Raw genomic sequence first — 18,764 nt, forward strand, 5'->3', positions numbered from 1 at the left:
CAAGCATACCTTGTACATTGGGTGACATCCCTAGTACGATGACAAATTTCATGTTTGTTGACTGATTTCTTTTTTTGTTGTTGTTCAATTTATATGGTGAGGCTGACATTAAATATTAGTCAGTAACTTAGGAAGTATTGAGCCTAACTGGGCCCCATCTGATTCTTGATGTTTCATGTGTTCAAGGAAACAAGATGGATGGAATCATTGCCTTTGTGCAACTTTTTTTTTTAAATTTTAGATTAATATGAGTTGTAGTTCAGCCCTTCACCAAGGAGGTGTGCCATACACCCTTACATTGTACCCTTTAGGTGAGAGCACACCAATCCCCCTCCCTCTACCCCTTCCCTCCTCCTTCCTTCCTCTCTCCCCTCCCCTTCTCCCCTCCCCCTTCTTCTCCCTCTCCCCTCCCCCATATTCTCCCCTCCTCCCCTCTCCCTTCCTCCCTTTCCACCATTTGAATTTAATTAGTTTTTCTCTCTTGTAGGCATGCAGTTGTTCATTTACTGGCTTCATGTTAGTATTGAGTACATTGGATATTTGCTTTTCTATTCGTGTGATACTTTACTGAGAGGAATGTGTTTCAACTCCTTCCAGGTTAATATAAAAGGTGTAAAGACTCCATTTTTTTTTGTGGCTGAAGAGTACTCCTTGGTATACTTATATCACATTTATTGATCCATTCATGAGTTGATAGCACATCTTGGCAATTATGAATTGCACTAACTTCTGATCTAGGTAGACCAGTGGTTCTCATCCTGTGGGTTGGGATCCACAGGAACTGTATTAAAGGGCCATGCATTAGGAAGGTTGAGAACCACGGAGGTAGACAATCAAGGTCATGATCTGATATTCGTCTCTGATGTTTCATTGATGACTCCAGTTACCGCCACCACCATTGCTGTGCATGGAGTGTGCTTTCTATACCAGGCACTGTTGTCGTTGCTTCATCCGATTCTTTGATGAACCCTCTAATGTTACCCTGCAAGACCGGTGTGATTATCCCTCTGTACCGTGTGGGAGGTGATGCCCAGGGTAGCTACGCACTTTGCAGAGAGGGGCTGAGTGGGGATCTGAACCCAGGTCTGTCTGGCTCTAGACTCTGTGTCTTTTGCTGTGTTGTGTCCTCCTCATTCTGTTGACATGTCATTGCCTCTGGTATGGTATATTGTCCTAGGATTGAGGCCGTTCAGGGAAATTCTCTGTATGGGCTTTTGAAATTTTAGGAGTCTCTTCTTAAGGGCAGGTTGTACAGTAATTTCCCAAGGCAGGTTGTGTCTCTCATAAACCCAGGCCTTATAATTGTACAATTTCTCTCTCTGATACATGTAACTGTGCTGCTTTCACATGCTTTTTGCTCCAAATGAAGTCTTCAAAGGTTTAGAATGAAAACATTTATCTGCTCCTCTCTACACTCCAGGGCTCAGAGGTTAACAACCCGGGTGTGTCCTTTGTGCTCAGATCACCGTGCACACACCCAGATGATAACCTCCCCTCTCACCACACTAGAACCACTTTACAGGAATTTCTGTTACTAGTTTAATTTTTGAGACCAGATACATTTGCAGTTGTTTTAAATGTTGTTTAAAACAATATTTTAGGCCACACTGGTTGCCTTCTCTTTTTGTTGAAAAGCTGGCCCTTGGTTGGCCCAGAGTTCTGTTCACTTTTGCACTGCTGTGATCAGGACAGGATGGCATTCTGTCTGGAGTGCCTATCTTCTTGTTTTATTCTAGTGAGGAAGTAGTTTTTGGTGTCAAACTACTTTTCACTTAGGGAGAAAAACACAACTCTAAATTCTGTCAGAGCCCCTGTGGGCCTGGGTCAGGCGAGCAGGTGGTGATGCGTCTTGGCGGGGTATGAGGGCAGTTCTGGTGTCACGCAGTCATCATTCTCAGCCGTCCTGTGTATGTGTCATCATGTTTAGCTTATCTCTTAGAAGGGAGATGTGGTGTCCAAATAAGTGAGCAGATTTCTCTGGAGAAACTGATGAGAGATGGGCACTTCTCAGGGAGTGGCATTCTGATTTTCAAAAGTAGGCAGGTGCTCACTTTGCATTTGTCTTTAAAAATATTCTCCTATATTTAATGCTTGGAGAGAGAATATAAGGTGGTTACTATACTTCTCATGTTTTATTCTCACAACAGGGATCATTATCCCTGTTTTACAGGTGAGGAAATGGAAGGTCAGGAAAAAAGTGATGTGCCAAGGTTTCCTGCTAGTTAGTGACGTTTGGAGGGAAAAGCAAACTGTTTTTCCTTCCATACCCACCACTCTCAACACTTGACTTCTGACCCAGTTGTGTGGTTTTTTTTTCACACCAGTTAATTCTGTAGCAGCAGCTGGGTGTCCTACAACTCAGTCCAGTTCTGGCAGGAGCTGGGATTAGTGCAGACCCGCAGGGTCAGGGTGTGGTCTGCGAGGCTGCCCTACTTCAGATTCGGATGCCAGGCAGTCACCAGTGCGTCTGATCAGCTGGATGTAAGTTGGAGGTTCCCGTGACCACCCCCTTCACACTGCACCTCTGGTGTGTTCAGCAGCCGGGAAGCTCTGGGCACCCTGTTGGTGGGTTTCTATGGATAGGCTCTGCCATGTAGAAATGAGTGAGTAAATCATTGGCCATTGGTGATTGACTCAACCTTTAGCCCCCTTTTCCTTCCAGAAAGTGGGGACGGGTGAGGATGGGAATGGGAAGGTGAAGGTTCCTACCCTCTAATCATGTGTTTGGTTCCCTTCGCACCCCCCTCCAGAGGCCAACCAGGAGCCCAGCTCCCAGGAGTCCCCCCAGCACACATGAAGACACCTGTTCCTGTGGAAACCCCACAGGTTCTGGGAGCTATCTGCCAGGAAATGAGAGAAAGTCAAATATAGATGTATTTTTATGAATTAAGTATCACTGTGACAGAGCCAAGAGTTAACCTCAGAGGTGCCCTGTCTCTCTCCACACTTTTGGTCATGTATAGCCGTCCACCTTTTACATGAAAAGAATATCCTGCTCTAGTCATGTGGTTCTTGGTCCTGTCCTTGGAGGATCTAATCAAGTCTGCACTCTTTGGATAGGGTTTGCTTGGCTTGGATATTGCCAGAGCCCCTTGCTTTCTGCCAGATAATCAACTATGCGTGAGGCTGACTTATGTCACGTTTTTATTCAAGTAGGTGGGAGAGGTGGAGGGAATGGGTATACTCCCACCTAGTAGGTACCTCACACACTTTCTGGGTTAGGGGCATACTTTAGACTTGGAGTTAAAATATACAGAGGCAAACTATGTAACCAAAACATGTGTACCTCTGTAATATTCTGAAATAAAAAGATAATTTCCCTGCTGTGATTGGCGTATTTAGCCTGGAATGTGCTTCTAAGGACGAGAGGTGAGCACGTGGCACCAGGCGGCGCTCAGATGGAAGGCTTACAAGGAGAGGGAAAATGCAATAGCAGCTGTTTCTAATAAAACATAAATTTTCATTTCTTATTAAAAAAAATTGTTTCAACTTTCTAGAGACTCAAGTTTATAGTTCTCTTAAACCATGAATAGTCATCCAGCGATATAAGAGTATGTGTTGTGTACACACGATGGCTATAAGAAAGTAGGAATGTAGGTTTTCTTTGGCGTTTTAACACAAGGCTCTGGAAATCTGTCACAAGTGGAAATTGGTAGTGCAGTTGGGAGGAACGTGACGTTTTGAGATTAGGCAGACAGGTTTGTATTGCTGGCTCTGCCTCTCCCAGTGTTTTGTAAAGCAGCGCCTTCACTTTCATCATGGTTGAAGTGGAGCTGTCCTGCAGTGGCATATCGAGGCTCCAGTGAGCTTGCTGGGATTGTTCCTGCAGTGCTGGGCTCCGGGCCCAGGGAACTGTGGCTCTTTTGCCACTTTACTGCTGCTGTGGCTTTGTGCTGGAGCCCAAGACCATGGCAGGGCATTGGTATTGGGAGTGGCCACTTTTGCTATAATTCTTGTGTGTTTTATGCCACCTTCTTTCTCATGTACTGTGTGTGGATTCTCCTGGGAAATGCTAGGTTGAATAAATATTTCTGATTTGGGAGGGGTACTTTCTTCCCGGAGATGGAAATTAGCTGACTGGCAGCTGAAGTTCATCTGTTGTCCCATCTCCAAAAGCTGTAATATGTTCAGTGTTAAGTCAGAAAACCTGAATAGAAACTTCCCTGAGTGATAACAGAGATTCAGTGCCCAGATGGCACTGGGTCGTTGTGAGACTGGAGCAGGGCAGGGCTGGTGACATCGCTGGGCATCCCCCGTCTATGCTGTAATCCTGGGCAAGGAACGATCCCCAGCCCTTCCCTCTTGCCCAAGTTTTCCTCAGCTTTTAGGCCTGATGGTATTTGCTGGACAGGGGTCTGAGCGAGACGGTGAGCCAGCTTCCTGTCGTTACTACTTCTCTGCCAGACATGGATGTGAGCCTGACCCTGCTATTTGTCAGCTGTCTGACCTTGGAAGAAACCATTTACCCCCTCTAATGATACCCATCTCCCAAGAAGAAGTGATTTGGTAACGTCCTTAGCACTGGGCCTGGTGAGTTAGATCACAAGTGCACAGTGACTCCAGTGGCTACACACTGGAAGGCGGCCGAACTCTCAAAGGTTGGGTGCTTTCTCCTCCTCTTGTATTTTTATCATCTTTGCGCTATTGTATTTTAATTTTATGTTTCTAATTCTAATCTCCCCCTTAAATGCCAGAATCATAAGTCTTACTGTGTTATGTTCCTTCTCTGGTAGCCAGTGCTGTATCAAGCCTGACTTGTCTGATGACCCAGCACCCAGTCATCACTCAGCTCTTCCTCGCCACGGTCGCTCCTACCCAGTCTTCCCCAGCTCAGCAGAATGGCAGCCCCAGGTTGCTGAGGCCAAAAATCTTGGTGTTACTTTGACTCTTGTCACACATCAAATCTATCAGCAAGTCTTGTTGCCTTTCCTTCCAGCCTCTCCCACTCCCTGACACACCATCGCTCTCAGCGTGGTCCCTGGACTGTCATTGAGTGTCCTGACCAGAAGTGTAGGTGGATTCTCCTAGAAGAGGAGGCTGAGATGGAGTTAGGAGTAGGAGAGGTGTAAGTGAGAGGAACCCTGAGGAAGGTGATGAGGAGGGAGCAGTGAGAGGTTTTTCCCAGATGAGAAAAAAGGAAACGGAGCCCAGGTAGTGTGGGGGAAACTAGGCTGTTTATTCACCTGGGTGTGTGTGGGCTGAGCTCACAAAGGAAGCCAGTGTGAGGAGCAAGGCCGGATGGGTATATAAGGTTCAGGGGTCTCTGGGTTGGTGCACTCATCACTTTCTGGGTGGGACTTGTGCACTCTGCTCTATTTTGTGAGTCTTTGCTCTTGGCCTTATCAAGCAGTGTGGCAGGCCTGCAGGCAGAGCTCATGGAGCCTCGCCCTCCCAGCTCAGTGGGGAGCTCCGCGGAGATTGCTCACTAGAGAGGGCTGGCCGGTAGGCAGAAATTCCTGTGTTCAACCACAAGCAAGGACTGCTGGGAAGAGAAGCACATCTGAAGGGTGCTGGAGTTGTTAGGTAGGTAACTGCTCTTGGCAATGGAATGGCCAAGTTCTTTTTTGGAGGAAAAGCTGAGCTGCTTACCTCCCTGGCTGCAGCACGCCTTACAAAGCTCCCTCCTGCCTCCCTACATCACATACCCAGTGAAATGGTCTTTAAGAATATAAGCCTGACCATCCCACCTTTTGTTCTGAATCCTCTGGGGCTTCCTGTGTTGCCTGAAGACCCTCACTGCTCCTGCTCAGCTCCACTCCTTGTGATCTGTCCCTGGTTCTTTATCCTTTTGGAACTAAGCAGATCCTCCCAACCCCCAGGGAATTTGCTGTACCTGGAAGGCTGTACCCAGGGCTGTGCGTGGCTGGCCCTCTCCAGCTTCACTCTGGTCTCTGCTCAGAAACTCCCTAGTGAGGCCTTTCCTTACAACTGTTTAGTTGGTGCTCACCTCCGTTTTCTGCTTGGACTTCCCTTAGCACTTCTCACGGCCTGATGCATTAAATAGTCGCTTTATTTTCTGAGTCCCCTCCCTAGAATGTAAGCTTCATCTTGGCATTTACTTTCCCCACTTAATACATCTCTGCATCTCTAGCATCTGGCACCTGGCATGTAAGGAATCTTCAGTGGCTGGTTGGCTGAGCAGATTAATGAAAGACTTGCCCAGGGTCACCTGCGGAGGAGCCAGACATTGAACCTGGGCATTGGTGTCATCTCAGACCTCCACTGTCTTATTTGGCCATATTCTTTCTTTGCCAGAGTGAGTACTTGGAGGAGGGTGAATGTCACTGTTAGGAAGACTCTATCCTTTAGTGGAACAACCTTGTAAAATGTAATTTTTTTAATAGAGTGTCACTCTGTTGCCCCAGCTAGAGTGTAGTAGTATCATAGCTTGCTGCAATCTCAAACTCTAGTGATTCTCCTGCCTCAGTCTCCCAAGTAGCTGGAATTACAGGCATGTACCATCATGGCTGGCTACTTTTTTCTATTTTTTTGTAGAGCCGGGGTCTCACCTTTACTCAGACTGGTCTTAAACTGCTGGCCTTAAGCAATCCTCCTGCCTTGGTCTCCCAGAGTGCTAGGATTATAAGCGTGAGCCTCCCTACCTTTCTGGTGGAACAACCTCGGGCACCCGCTGTCTTGTAGGGGTCACTGGCACCCCACCCAGGAGGAAGCTTTCTCCGTTGGAACCTTAAAGTGTCCCAGGTTTCCTAAGATCCAGCCTCATCAGCTGTGGCAGGACCCAGGCACACCTCTGTCTATTTGTGTGTCCTAGAAAACCATCTCTGAATTTAAAATGATTCTTTATCCACTTTCACTACCAGCATCTCCCACTGTTTGCATCTGGGTCATGCTAAGCTTGTTCAAATTGAAAGCAAAACAGTAACCTCATCATATTGTTTGCCATGCTGCTCTCTGTGGTATTAGAAGTTTTGCTTAAAATCATTTAGGCAGAAAGCCCCATGTGTTCTCGGTGCCCGCCAGCAAGGCCAGAATAGTATCTACTTATTTTAGATGACTTATCACAGATACCCTAACAGATATGGCAAGCTGCAAAGAGGTGGAACCATGAATGTTCTTGAAGTTTACGTGAACTGCCAGTGGTGTTAACTAACCCACAGCTTTTCTGGAAAAGCTTTTCTGATTTAGAGTAAATCTTTGTGCTTGTACCAAACACAATTTCACTGTCTGACTATTTGAATGTAAAAAGAGAAGGCTTATTGTTGTTGCCAAATCATTCTTTTTCCATTTGGAGTCTAACTTTTATAAGAAAACTGCTGACCACTCAGAGTTTAGGCGAGTAAACAGAGTGGAGATTTTCCTGTGAATCATGTGGAGGTTAACTAGGTTGACTGCATTAGTGGAGGATCTCAGTAAATCATGTTGACATCATTCATTTGGCACAAGATTAAAATGGCCAGATTGAACCCTGCTTTGGTGCTCCAGTGAGATTCTGGGTGTGAGCCTGCTGTGTAAACCTTTATGCAAGGTGAAGCAACATCATGGTTTTGATTTTTGTGGCAATCCATTGGATATGGATGTAGTTTTAAGATTTTGGTTAGTACATTAAGTACAGCCTTTATTTATTTTCTGCTTTTTAGCCTGTGTATTATAGCTTTGTAAAGCACAATGATGAGTTTCTTATTGAAAACAGAAATATCCAGCTACATAGATGGGAGTTTTTGCCCTGTTTTATTGGTTGCTTGGCAGCTGCACTTTTTATGAAGGGCAAATATAAAGTTCTGAAGACTGTCAGAGTAACTCAAAATATGGATGGAACTGTTAATGATTAAATTTTAGGCTTGAGATTGCATTGCTAGCTGATGTCTTTTAAAGCCTGGTGTCTTGAATTCAGAGTGAGCCGTTATTGACGTGACAGAGAGTATGTTTTTCTCCTGGGCTATTATATTGTCATTCTTTCCATTTTAAAACCAACAGATCACCCTCAGGAAAAATGAAACTTTAAAAACAAAGTTTTACTTCGATTAGTCACAAATTTTGTATTTATTGTTTAGATTTGATTTTCAGAATTTAATCACAATTGATCCTCTCCTAATCGATTGTGTTTTTTTGGCGGGGAGGGAATGTGCAAAGAATATAGAATGATTATAACTTGTTATTTTGGCTCTCAAGTGATTCACCATTACTCAGACTTTTATTGTGCTGCCTTCCTTGAATACCCAAATGTTCTCTTACTCCCAAGGCAAATGAGCCTTCTTGACTTGAAAATAAAGAAATCGGATGTTGTTCTTGCGTGAACTTAGCCTAATAAGATGACTTCTCATACTTTGTTGCTACATGTTGGCAATTGTGGAGGTGGAAGAAAATCAACTTAATCAACTATTAAGTTTGTAAATATTAATCCTTAACCTGTAGAGGCACGTGGAGCAAGTCTGCTTCCATCTTCTTGTGTGTTTTTTTTGTGTGTGTGTGTGTTTGCGTGTGTGTGTGTTTTTGGTCCATCCATGTGGGACCTTATCACTGTACTTATAAGTCCGTGCTCTAACTCAGAGTCTTATTTATAGTAGCCTTTCAAGAAATACCTATGGAATGATTAAAGGCACCCTATTAGTTATCTGTGGCTGTGTGACAAGTTGCCGCCAAAGTTTAGCAGGTTAAAACAATAAACATTTACTATCTCCCAGTTTGTGTGGGATGGATAGTCAGGGTGTGGCTTAGCCATGTGCCTGGCTCCATGTCTTTCATTAGGTCAGTCAAGGTGTCAGGTGCAGCTGTTGTCTCGCAGCTCAACTGGGGAGACCCACTGCCACTCCTGGACCGTTGGCTGCTGGCTGGATCCATCTGTTCTCTCCATAAGATAGCATATATCACTTCTGCCCTTTTCTGTTCATTAGGGGTGAATCAGTATGTCCAGGGGTTGGGATTATGTAGGAATGTAGATACCAGGAGGCAGGGGTCACTGGGGACCATCTTTGAATTCGCCTATCAAAGAGAAGAGTGAGTATGATATAGTTAGGATTGTTTTTTATTATTTTGCACATAGAATTAAAGTTTTTTGACATGCTTGTTAAAGCTGCAGGAGCCGAGCCAGGGCAGCAAGGAGTCAAGCAGGGAGGGGACGGTTGACTGGCTAATTTCCAAGAGAATTTCTTTTAATTTATGACTGTCCAGGGGCTCTCTCCAGCCTTGAAGATCAAAAAGCTTATTCTTGCCTCTTCTTCTCCTAGTGCTGAAGATTACTGATTCCTCCTAAGCACAGTCACAGAGGGCTTGGTACCTGGGCCAGAGGCCAGTGACTTGATTGCTAATGAGATGTATGGACTTGGAACAGGTTGGGTGATCTGGATGTTCTTGTGGAGGAATGGAACTTGGGCTGCAACAGATTAGAAGGTCTCCTGATGATCAGAGCCTGACCATGGGCTGTTAGTTCTACAACTTGGTTGTATATTTACCACCAGGTTCTGCCATCCAGCTGCATCCCACTTTGTGATGGGGGTGCCTGCCCTTGTACTTCAGCCTTGGCTGTTCTGTTAAGTGGTGCCTCTGCTAACTTACCTAACTTTTTAAAGCTCCTCTTCTCCCCTACATCGCCTCCCCTCTTCCTGTTCCCTCTCCTTCTTCCTTCCTCCTTCCTCCCCTCCCCTCTTCTTTCTTTTCTTTTAACTGTATTTCTTTTTTTGAGGCAGAGCCTCAGCCAGAGTGCTATGGGATCATCACAGCTCACAGTAACCTCAAACTCCTAAGCTCAAGTGATTGTCCTGCCTCAGCCTCCTGAGTAGCTGGGACTTCAGGTACCCACCACCATGCCTGCCTGATTTTTCTATTTTTAGTCAAGATAGGGTCTTGTTCTGAAACAGGCTGGTCTTGAACTCCTGAGCTCAAGTGATCCTCCTGCCTTGGCCTCCTAGAGTGCTAAGGTTATAGATGTGAGCCACCGGTGTCCAGCCTCTAAGTCCTGTTCCTAAGTGGAGTCTCCCCTCAAATTCTGATAACATGGTTTACAAAAACTAGTTTGTAGCTCAGGTGGCTAAGTCACCAGCCACATACACAAGAGCTGAAGGGTTCAAGTCCATCATTGTTCACTGAAAGTCCTTACAATTTTTTTTTCTTAAATAATGATGTCAGGCTATAGATTGTTAGCAGGTCACCTCTTGCAGTAGAGGCTGGAATGTAGTCGTTGCTGGGATGGAAACAGATGAGGGTCGCATTCAGCACGTTTCCTGCTATCACTCAAGGCCTTGTTGCCTCCGCAGCTCCGAGCAGCTGCAGCCTGATGAGGCTTGGTCCCTGGGCTCAAGCCTAGCACAGGCCATTTTAGCCTCTCTCACTTTGACTTTCTCCCTGTCCCTAGGGGCTAGCCTGAGACCTTGTTTTGCCTCATTGCCACCTTCTTATGATTAATAGGGGCTTGGTGGGTGGTCATCTCCCAGAGCACAAAGGAAACTGTCTGTATAGTTGATGCTTATTTTGAGACTTGAGGCAAACCCATATTCTTCAAACATGTCACTAGATTTTTCCTTACCCACAATATAGGAGTTCTTTCCTGCTCTTGTTTTCGTTTTCCTTGGAACTATCTGGCTCATTGCCTATTCTTCTTCTCTTTGCTTTTCTCCACAAAGCAGGCATACAGGACATATACTTAATAGTAGAAAGAGCTCCGGGGCTGTTTGTGCTCATTTTTTTGCTCTGACCTGGGAGCCAGTCTCTTTTTAACGTGTCTTTGCATTGACATTATGCATTGGTTTTAGAGTTTTTCCAGAGGCTGCCTTGTTGTCATCCTATGCATGATTTACACATGCCAATTCTTGGTTCTACTTGTAATTGGACCCCCATTACACTCCACATCTGTCCGTGGACAGATATTACCTCACTAGATAACCTTTTTGTTGGAGAAGAAATTAGACAAGCATAAAAGATGGAAGCGCAGGTTCTTATGTCTTGCAAAAGCGTTGTCTCTTTTCCCCTGAAATGGAAAGTGGTGACAAGATTATCCCTCAGACTCCTGTGCATATATCTTATGACAGCCGTAGAATTTAAAAAATCTAGCTTATCATTCATTTTTGTTGTACTGATGTGAAAATGTTGCAGGATTGAAATAATTAGTCATTGTAGATTTTGTTTTGTCTTGTTTTTTCTTCTAAAGAGCTTTTTCTCTTGGAGAAGCCATTTGGATAAGAAGAAAATTTTTTTTGCTGGGAAGATAATATTTGATTCCTGTTAAAATATTTACAGGGTGTCTTTCTTTTTCTAAAGTTGTGCCAAATCTTTGGAATGTTGATGGAGAAGTTACAGTAACTGAACAGAAGCCAGGAGAAGTTGCTGAAGAACTAGCCAGCTCCTATGAAAGAAAGCTCATTGAGGTAAGGCCACAGTTTGTGTGTCCTATTCTTGGTGGTGGCTGCTTTGGGGACTTCCCAGGAAAAGGCCTAGCCTGTTAAAAAGAGATGTTAGCAAAACTACCAAACATCTCCCATAAAACAAAAGAAGACCAGTGTACTTCATGAAAAAAAGTAAGAGCTGATTCTTTGAAAAATACCACTTAATTGGGCAGCGCCTGTGGCTCAAAGGAGTAGGACGCTGGCCCCATATGCCGGAGGTGGCGGGTTCAAGCCCAGCCCCAGCCAAAAACTGTAAAAGAAAAAAGAAAAATTACTTAATTAGAAACTTCTGGCACTTGTGGTATGGAAATAACAGAGAACACATAAGTATATAACATTAAAAATAAAAAAACAAAGGTAGCCTCAAATTTGGAAGAAAGAAACAGGAAAGAAGATCACATACAATTCTGTTAAATGTGGATGAAGGAGGCTGTTTCCAGAACATTCATTGTAGAACTAATTGAAGATGAGCCAGAGGCCAGGCTGTCTGAAGAGACCAAAAAGCAACCCTCTCCAAAAACACAACCCTGCCCCAAACAACAACAGAAACACCACTGTAGAAGACAGTTACAAAAGTAATTAAACTTTAGCCGGGCGCCTGTAGTCCCAGCTACTTGGGAGGCTGAGGCAAGAGAATTGGCCTAAGCCCAAGAGCTGAAGTTTGCTGTGAGCTGTGATGCCACAGCACTCTACCCAGGGCATAAAGTGAAACTCTGTCTCAAAAAAAAAAAAAAAGTAATTAAACTTCCTGGCTCAGGGCCCATAGCACAGTGGTTACGGCAGCAGCTGCATGCACCAAAGCTGGTGGGTTCAAACCCAGCCCAGGCCAGCTAAACAACAATGACAACTACAACAACAACAAAAATAGCCGGACAGTGTGGCAGGTGCCTGTAGTCCCAGCTACTTGGCAGGCTGAGGCAAGAGAATTGCTTGAGGCCAAGAGTTTGAGGTTGCTATGAGCTGTGACACTATGGCACTCTGCTTAGGGCGACATAGTGAGACTCCGTCTCAAAACAATAAAAAAAAAAAAAAAAAGAGAACTGCTTCCTGTAGGTAGCAAGCCTATGGCTTTATGGCGATTTCCAGAAAACACTTCAAGGTATTACAACAAGCCCTTTGCTGTTTATATGTCCTTAAAGCATTTATATGTATGTTAAAAAAATATATATATGTATATATATTTATTATACACATACATAAAATTATCTCTATCTTGGTTCAGTGTGCATTATCCTGATATAAAAAATTTGACAAACATAGCATAAATAAGAAAATTAGTTTAGTCCCATTTGTGTATAAATGTATAAAAATTATAGAAAGATATTACCCAATAAATTCACATATTAAAAGAATAATGCACATAAAAAGTAGAGTTTATTTAGGATTGCAAAGTTTAATGCTATGAAATTCCATGTTAAATCATCTCATTAGTAGTTAAAGGAGAAAAACCAGATAATTATCTTGTGAGGTACTAAAAAGTCATTTTATAGTGTTTATTATTGATCTTAGATAAAAACTTCTTGATAGATGAGGAATAAAGGTACTTCCTTAATGTAACAAAGAGTTTATTCAGAAACCATTAATTGTCACCATGTTCAGTGGTAAAGCTCAGGGGGGTTTGATTAGCTGTGTGTTTATGTTGTGGTGGTCTCTTGGTGGGTAGGTGGTATTACAAGTCCCGTCTGTATATGTACACATATACATGTAAGTATACCAACATGCTTCTAGTGCTTTCTGAATTGTCCATAGTAAGTTTTATTTTTGTAATCAGAAAAATACCCACTCATTATGGTGATGTGCCTGAGCTGGGCATAGGTGTCAGAGGCCCAGGATCTTGGAAGAGGACGGGGAACCCTATTCCTGGTTCAGGCTGCCATGGTCTGTTTTATCTGGTTCCTAAATTAACTCTAAATAAGGGAGGTGACCTAAGAAGCAACTTATTCTAACTCAAGTAAGGTTAAGGGAAAGCAAGCTGGAGTCTTAATAGGTTGCTGCAGAAGAAAAAACAGGCTGGGAAGGCCTGGGGCAACTGTCTACTCCTGTGTGGCCACCCCCCCACCCCCTCACTGTGTTTTTCCTTGTAGACTCACTGGTGGGGTCATGAGATTCAAAACTGGCTGGTGGCAGTGTCGCGGTGCTGGGCATCAGTCTATGCCTGGAAAGTCTGCAAGAGAGGAGAGCAGTGCCTCAGTCTGGGAGGTGGTCACCTGCACATTTGTTTCCTCAAGTGGACTCAGTCCCTGGACAGCAGGACTGTGTCTTTTCCTTCTTTGTATACTCAGTGGCCATTTATTGGTAAAGGATAAATAACCCTTGAATGCAAATATTTTTAAGGTTTACCTAGGACAGGGATGTCTGGGGTTTTTGAATGAATGAAGGTCTTGATGAACTAGTAAGAGTGAAAGGATTATCAGAGGTGAAGCGTTCGGTCATCTGAGGCATCCAGGTGCAGCTGGAAGGACCGTCAGACCAGTGCAGGGTGGAAGCACACGGGTTAGCACACGGGTTCCTCCACCTGCAGGGCTTAAGCAGGCAGGCTGGCAGCTGGGGCTGGTGAGCTGAGCTCCACCAATTTGTTCATGGGCTGGATGGTTCAGACCACATTTTAGTGTTCAGTGGCTACTTACTGCTGCTTAGGGAATAGCAAGGCCCTGCACAGGGAAAGAGTTAGCAGGAGCAGAAAGGAGACCTGTGGGTCTGGGACAGAGTAAACGTGGGAGATAGTGGCATCTCAAAGGCCATGTCACCACTGGGGCTGTCTCGTCTCACCCTGTGCTGACTTCACGTCACTTGTCACCACTGTGTCTGTGTCGTCGTCACCCTGCGCTGACTTCACGTCACGCGTCACCACTGGGGCTGTCTCGTCGTCACGCTGCGCTGACTTCACGTCACGCGTCACCACTGGGGCTGTCTCGTCGTCACGCTGCGCTGACTTCACGTCACGCGTCACCACTGGGGCTGTCTCGTCGTCACGCTGCGCTGACTTCACGTCACGCGTCACCACTGGGGCTGTCTCTTCGTCACCCTGCGCTGACTTCACGTCACGCGTCACCACTGGGGCTGTCTCGTCGTCACGCTGCGCTGACTTCACGTCACGCGTCACCACTGGGGCTGTCTCGTCGTCACGCTGCGCTGACTTCACGTCACGCGTCACCACTGGGGCTGTCTCGTCGTCACCCTGCGCTGACTTCACGTCACGCGTCACCACTGGGGCTGTCTCTTCGTCACCCTGCGCTGACTTCACGTCACGCGTCACCACTGTGTCTGTCTCGTCGTCACCCTGCGCTGACTTCACGTCACGCGTCACCACTGTGTCTGTCTCGTCGTCACCCTGCGCTGACTTCACGTCACGCGTCACCACTGGGGCTGTCTCGTCGTCACCCTGCGCTGACTTCACGTCACGCGTCACCACTGGGGCTGTCTCGTCGTCACCCTACGCTGACTTCACGTCACGCGTCACCACTGTGGCTGTCGCATCATCACTCTGTGTTGACTTCAGCTGTGATATGTGGAGAACATCATGTCATATGGAGAATTATTGTCCACCCATTGCCTTGTCTTGTTTTTTTATTTTTATTTTTTTGAGACAGAGTCTCACTCTGATGCCCCAGGCTAGAGTGTATGGCATCAGCCTAGCTGACAGCAACCTCACTTCTGGGCTCAAGTGATCCTTTTGCCTCAGCCTCCCAAGTAGCTGGGACTATAGGTGCCCTCTACAACACCCATCTAGTTTTTCTATTTTTAGTAGAGACAGGGGTCTTGTTCTTGCTCAGGATGGTCTTGAACTCCTGAGCTCAAGTGATATTTCCACCTTGGCCTCCCAGAGTGCTGGGATTACAGGTGTGAGCCACCTCACCTGGCCCGCCTCGCTCTTGTTAGCTCTGAGAGTTGGGGCCTGGACACCAGATGAGAGGAGCTAGAGGTCCAGGCGTGCAGATTTCTCTTGCCAGCCTTGAGCTTCTTTCTCTTCCTTCTCGCTGCCTTTACACCCGGTGCCAGCGGAGTTGCCTGCTCTAGTCAGCAAGCTGAGAGACTTGTGAGCTTGAAGCAGAGATGTCCTCAAATGGCATTTACTACCCCAGACTGTTTTTTTCATTGTTTTTTGGTTGCACAGTGAGGTCTGTCAGTCATTTTTCATGTGCGCGCGTAGCATTGGCATTTCGTTACACCAACACTTTGCCTGAACCCTTTGTGTTCACATGAATCGAGCCCTTTACAACATTCCTTGCGATGCTCCTCTGTCATTCTGTTAATGGGTTGATTTTTTTTTTTTGTAGAGACAGAGTCTCACTTTATGGGCCTCGGTAGAGTGCCGTGGCATCACACAGCTCACAGCAACCTCCAGCTCCTGGGCTTAAGTGATTCTCTTGCCTCAGCCTCCCGAGTAGCTGGGACTACAGGCGCCCACCACAGCACCCGGCTATTTTTTTTGTTGTTGTTGCAGTTTGGCCGGGGCTGGGTTTGAACCTGCCACCCTCAGCATATGGGGCCGGCGCCCTACTCACTGAGCCACAGGCGCCGCCCAATGGGTTGATTTTTACAGAGAGAGTTGTAAACACAAGTCAGAGTGGAGTAGTGAAAGAATGTGGGGGGAAAGCTGATGCAGTTCCTTTCCATATAGTAGGAGCTCTGTACATACTGAACAGTGGCTGTTAACATGAATCCAGTTGTTCAATGTAACGAATAAAGGATGATGAACGTGAGTTGGGGAGCCCAGGTTTGGAGTGAATTGTATAAGGTACTGCAGCTAAGTCCTAAAGATACCTCGGAGCATCCTGGTGGAGAGGATTAGATATCTCCTAAGCGGAAGTAGGTTCCCTAGAGAAGGCAGACTCAACTTGAGGGGAAGTGTTGCTTGGAGAACCTGGAGAGAACACTGAGTAACAGATGATGCCCACTTGCTTAGTGCACATCCACTGAGCTCCTTCCCAGTGTCCAGCCTTAAGCCTCCTCCTTCCTCCTCCAGTGGCTCCTCTACCCTGGCAGTGGTAGCATGGATGGCTCCAGGAGATGAGCCAAGAAAGCTGGGAGGCTGACATAGACGTCCCTCAAGTGGCATTCATTTCCCTAGATTGAGTTTTCCTTCTCTCTTGACTGTGAAGTGACTTTGATGGCCAAGTCACTGATGTTTCATCTGTGAATAGCCTTGACTCTTCATTACCCCAAGGCTGGGCCTAGGTTACCAGGATGAATGCAGCACAGCATTTCTGCTTGTTGGGAGGCACTGGACATGCAGAGGCAGCTCCACCTGCAGGCCTGCAGCCGTATCTTTTATGGTAGTTTTGCAGAGCTTTGTACCCAACTCTGGCTTTTTTAGATAGTTCTTCTCTCCTTCTTTGGGACTGTTAGCAATGATGCTCACAATTTCTTTTGTAAACTTCCTCATCCTTCTTGAAAGTCTAAGACACCAGGAGAGAATCCCGTACTCTCACCAAGAGTTTCAAAGATAAAAGATATTGGACACATCCAAGATTTATCTCTTCTAAGACTCTTGCTGCTTTTTTCCACCTCTTTTTAAGTAAAAGTCATTGGCTTGGACTCAACCCCAGAGATTTTCCATTCTTTTCCAGCTGTTGCTTTTGAGACAAATATAAAATATTGATCCTGCGTTTACTTGTCCTTGCCTTCTTTTGGCTGGTGCCTTGGAAGAGCGTATGGTGTCCCAAGCAAACTGAGTTCAGATGTGACACTTAGTGCCACGTGTAAGTGGCCAGGCCACCTAGACGCTTTAAGCCTCAGACTCTGTGTTACTGAAATGCAGCCTACTAGTGGGTTTGCTCTGGAAATTAAACATAAAGAACCCAGATCAATGCCTGTAGCAGACAGAGGTGTCTTTGTGCTTTCTTTTCTCCCTTTGGTTCTGATTCCCCTTGGAGTGATAACTCTCCACTGTTGCTTGCTGTCTTGTTTGGATAGTAAATCCAAGTCCTCTACTGCCTTTTTGGCTCAGGGGTCGGCATATGACCTAAGCTAGGGGATGGGGATGTTAACTCATGAGTTATGCAAGGATGCAACGATGCTTGGAAGGCCGTTTGTTCGATAGCAGTTAGCAGTAAGCATTTATTTAAAATAGACTAATAGCAATTGTTCTTACAAGACCCTCTAGTTGTTTCTGTGTTGAACTTGCCAGAGTTGTTCTGGTTCCAGTTCCTTTTATAAGGCAGATTCTCCCACTTTCCTGTTTGCCTTAAGTTCTGGTTTAGCTTAGGTGAGAATCTGTTTCTATTGCTTACCACCAAAGTGCCCCAACTTCTTATATAAAGCTTTTTATATGTGTGTGATTGGTAGATGTTATTTCCCTTTATTTCCTCTTCCACTCAATGCTTACCAGAGCTTTGCTCCTTCCTCCTGCCTTCTGGCTGTGCCAGGTCTTTACTTTATAGCATCATCTTACAGTTTTTTGCATCTCCTGAATGCCTCACACTTCAATATTGCCAGTCCATTCTTTGCAAACAGAACTTTACTTCCTTCCAAATGGTAGGGCTCAGCTTGCTGTTTGATTGATTTTTAAAATTATAGGATACACATCATTTACTGTATGAGTTAGTTCCAAAATTTTTCTCATGGGTAAAATAAATGGTGTATTAGCAACATTTATTCTCATTATAATGGCAGAGTTACTATTACTGGAAAAGTAAGTCTAAACATCAAGCTGGCAAAAAATACATTCATAATCATATGCTGTAACTAACTGTGAATGTGATCATCATCTTAATAAAAGAAGTTCTTGAAGCAGCCAAGACCTTGGGAGCAGTTACACCACAGACACTTGCTTCTGATATAGGCACCGGTGGTTTCCAGCACTTTTGATGTGTCCCAGAGAAGCACAGGCTTTTAAACAAAATACTAAATTCTGTGTAAGGACTCAGTATAAAAAAAATCTGAGCTGAGATCTATATTAAATTGATAATCAAAATGAAAAGTATGATGTAAAGTTTTTTTGTTAATCACATCATGCTGAGTAGATTGAGACCAGCCTCTCATATCATCTAAAGAGGAAAAAATTTCTTTACCAAGCAAAACTGAGTGTTTAAAGCTTATGGTGTTTTAGTGAAAACTGGAGAGGAGTTCTCCTTTCTAGCAGGGTAAGGGTAATTCCCACTAAAGTGTGAATGACTAATAGGCTTAAACTTCTCAGGAGCTCTGAAAATCTCTTTATTGAAGTAAAGCTGAAATGTAGAAAAATACAGGGTGTCCTGAAAGTGACCCATAAAGTTGCCATACATAGAGAGAATGCAAAATTATAGCTAAATGTACCTTTCTTCACAAAATATTCATTACACAATTTTACAAAAAGATGGGCAAGTGTAGAGGGTATTTTGTACATATTTTATAAAATTGTGTAATGAATATTTTGTATAGAAAGGTACATTTAGTTACAATTTCCCTTTTTTCCTGTGTATGATGACTTGAGGGGTGACTTTGGGA

The 18,764-nt window shown here is 44.9% G+C and overlaps 1 protein-coding gene across 3 annotated transcripts in view; it reads left to right on the forward strand.

Moving 5' to 3' along the window:
* Nucleotides 1-18,764, forward strand: part of SNX29 (sorting nexin 29) — a 640,705-nt gene that overhangs the window by 343,285 nt on the left and 278,656 nt on the right. For all 3 annotated transcript variants that reach the window (XM_053556354.1, XM_053556355.1, XM_053556356.1), the window contains exon 15: nt 11,212-11,318. In XM_053556354.1, coding sequence (XP_053412329.1) covers nt 11,212-11,318 — 107 coding nt within the window. The remainder of the gene's footprint in view (nt 1-11,211; nt 11,319-18,764) is intronic.

Source organism: Nycticebus coucang, chromosome 12 (assembly GCF_027406575.1).
Source record: "Nycticebus coucang isolate mNycCou1 chromosome 12, mNycCou1.pri, whole genome shotgun sequence".
NCBI classification, from domain to species: domain Eukaryota; kingdom Metazoa; phylum Chordata; class Mammalia; order Primates; family Lorisidae; genus Nycticebus; species Nycticebus coucang.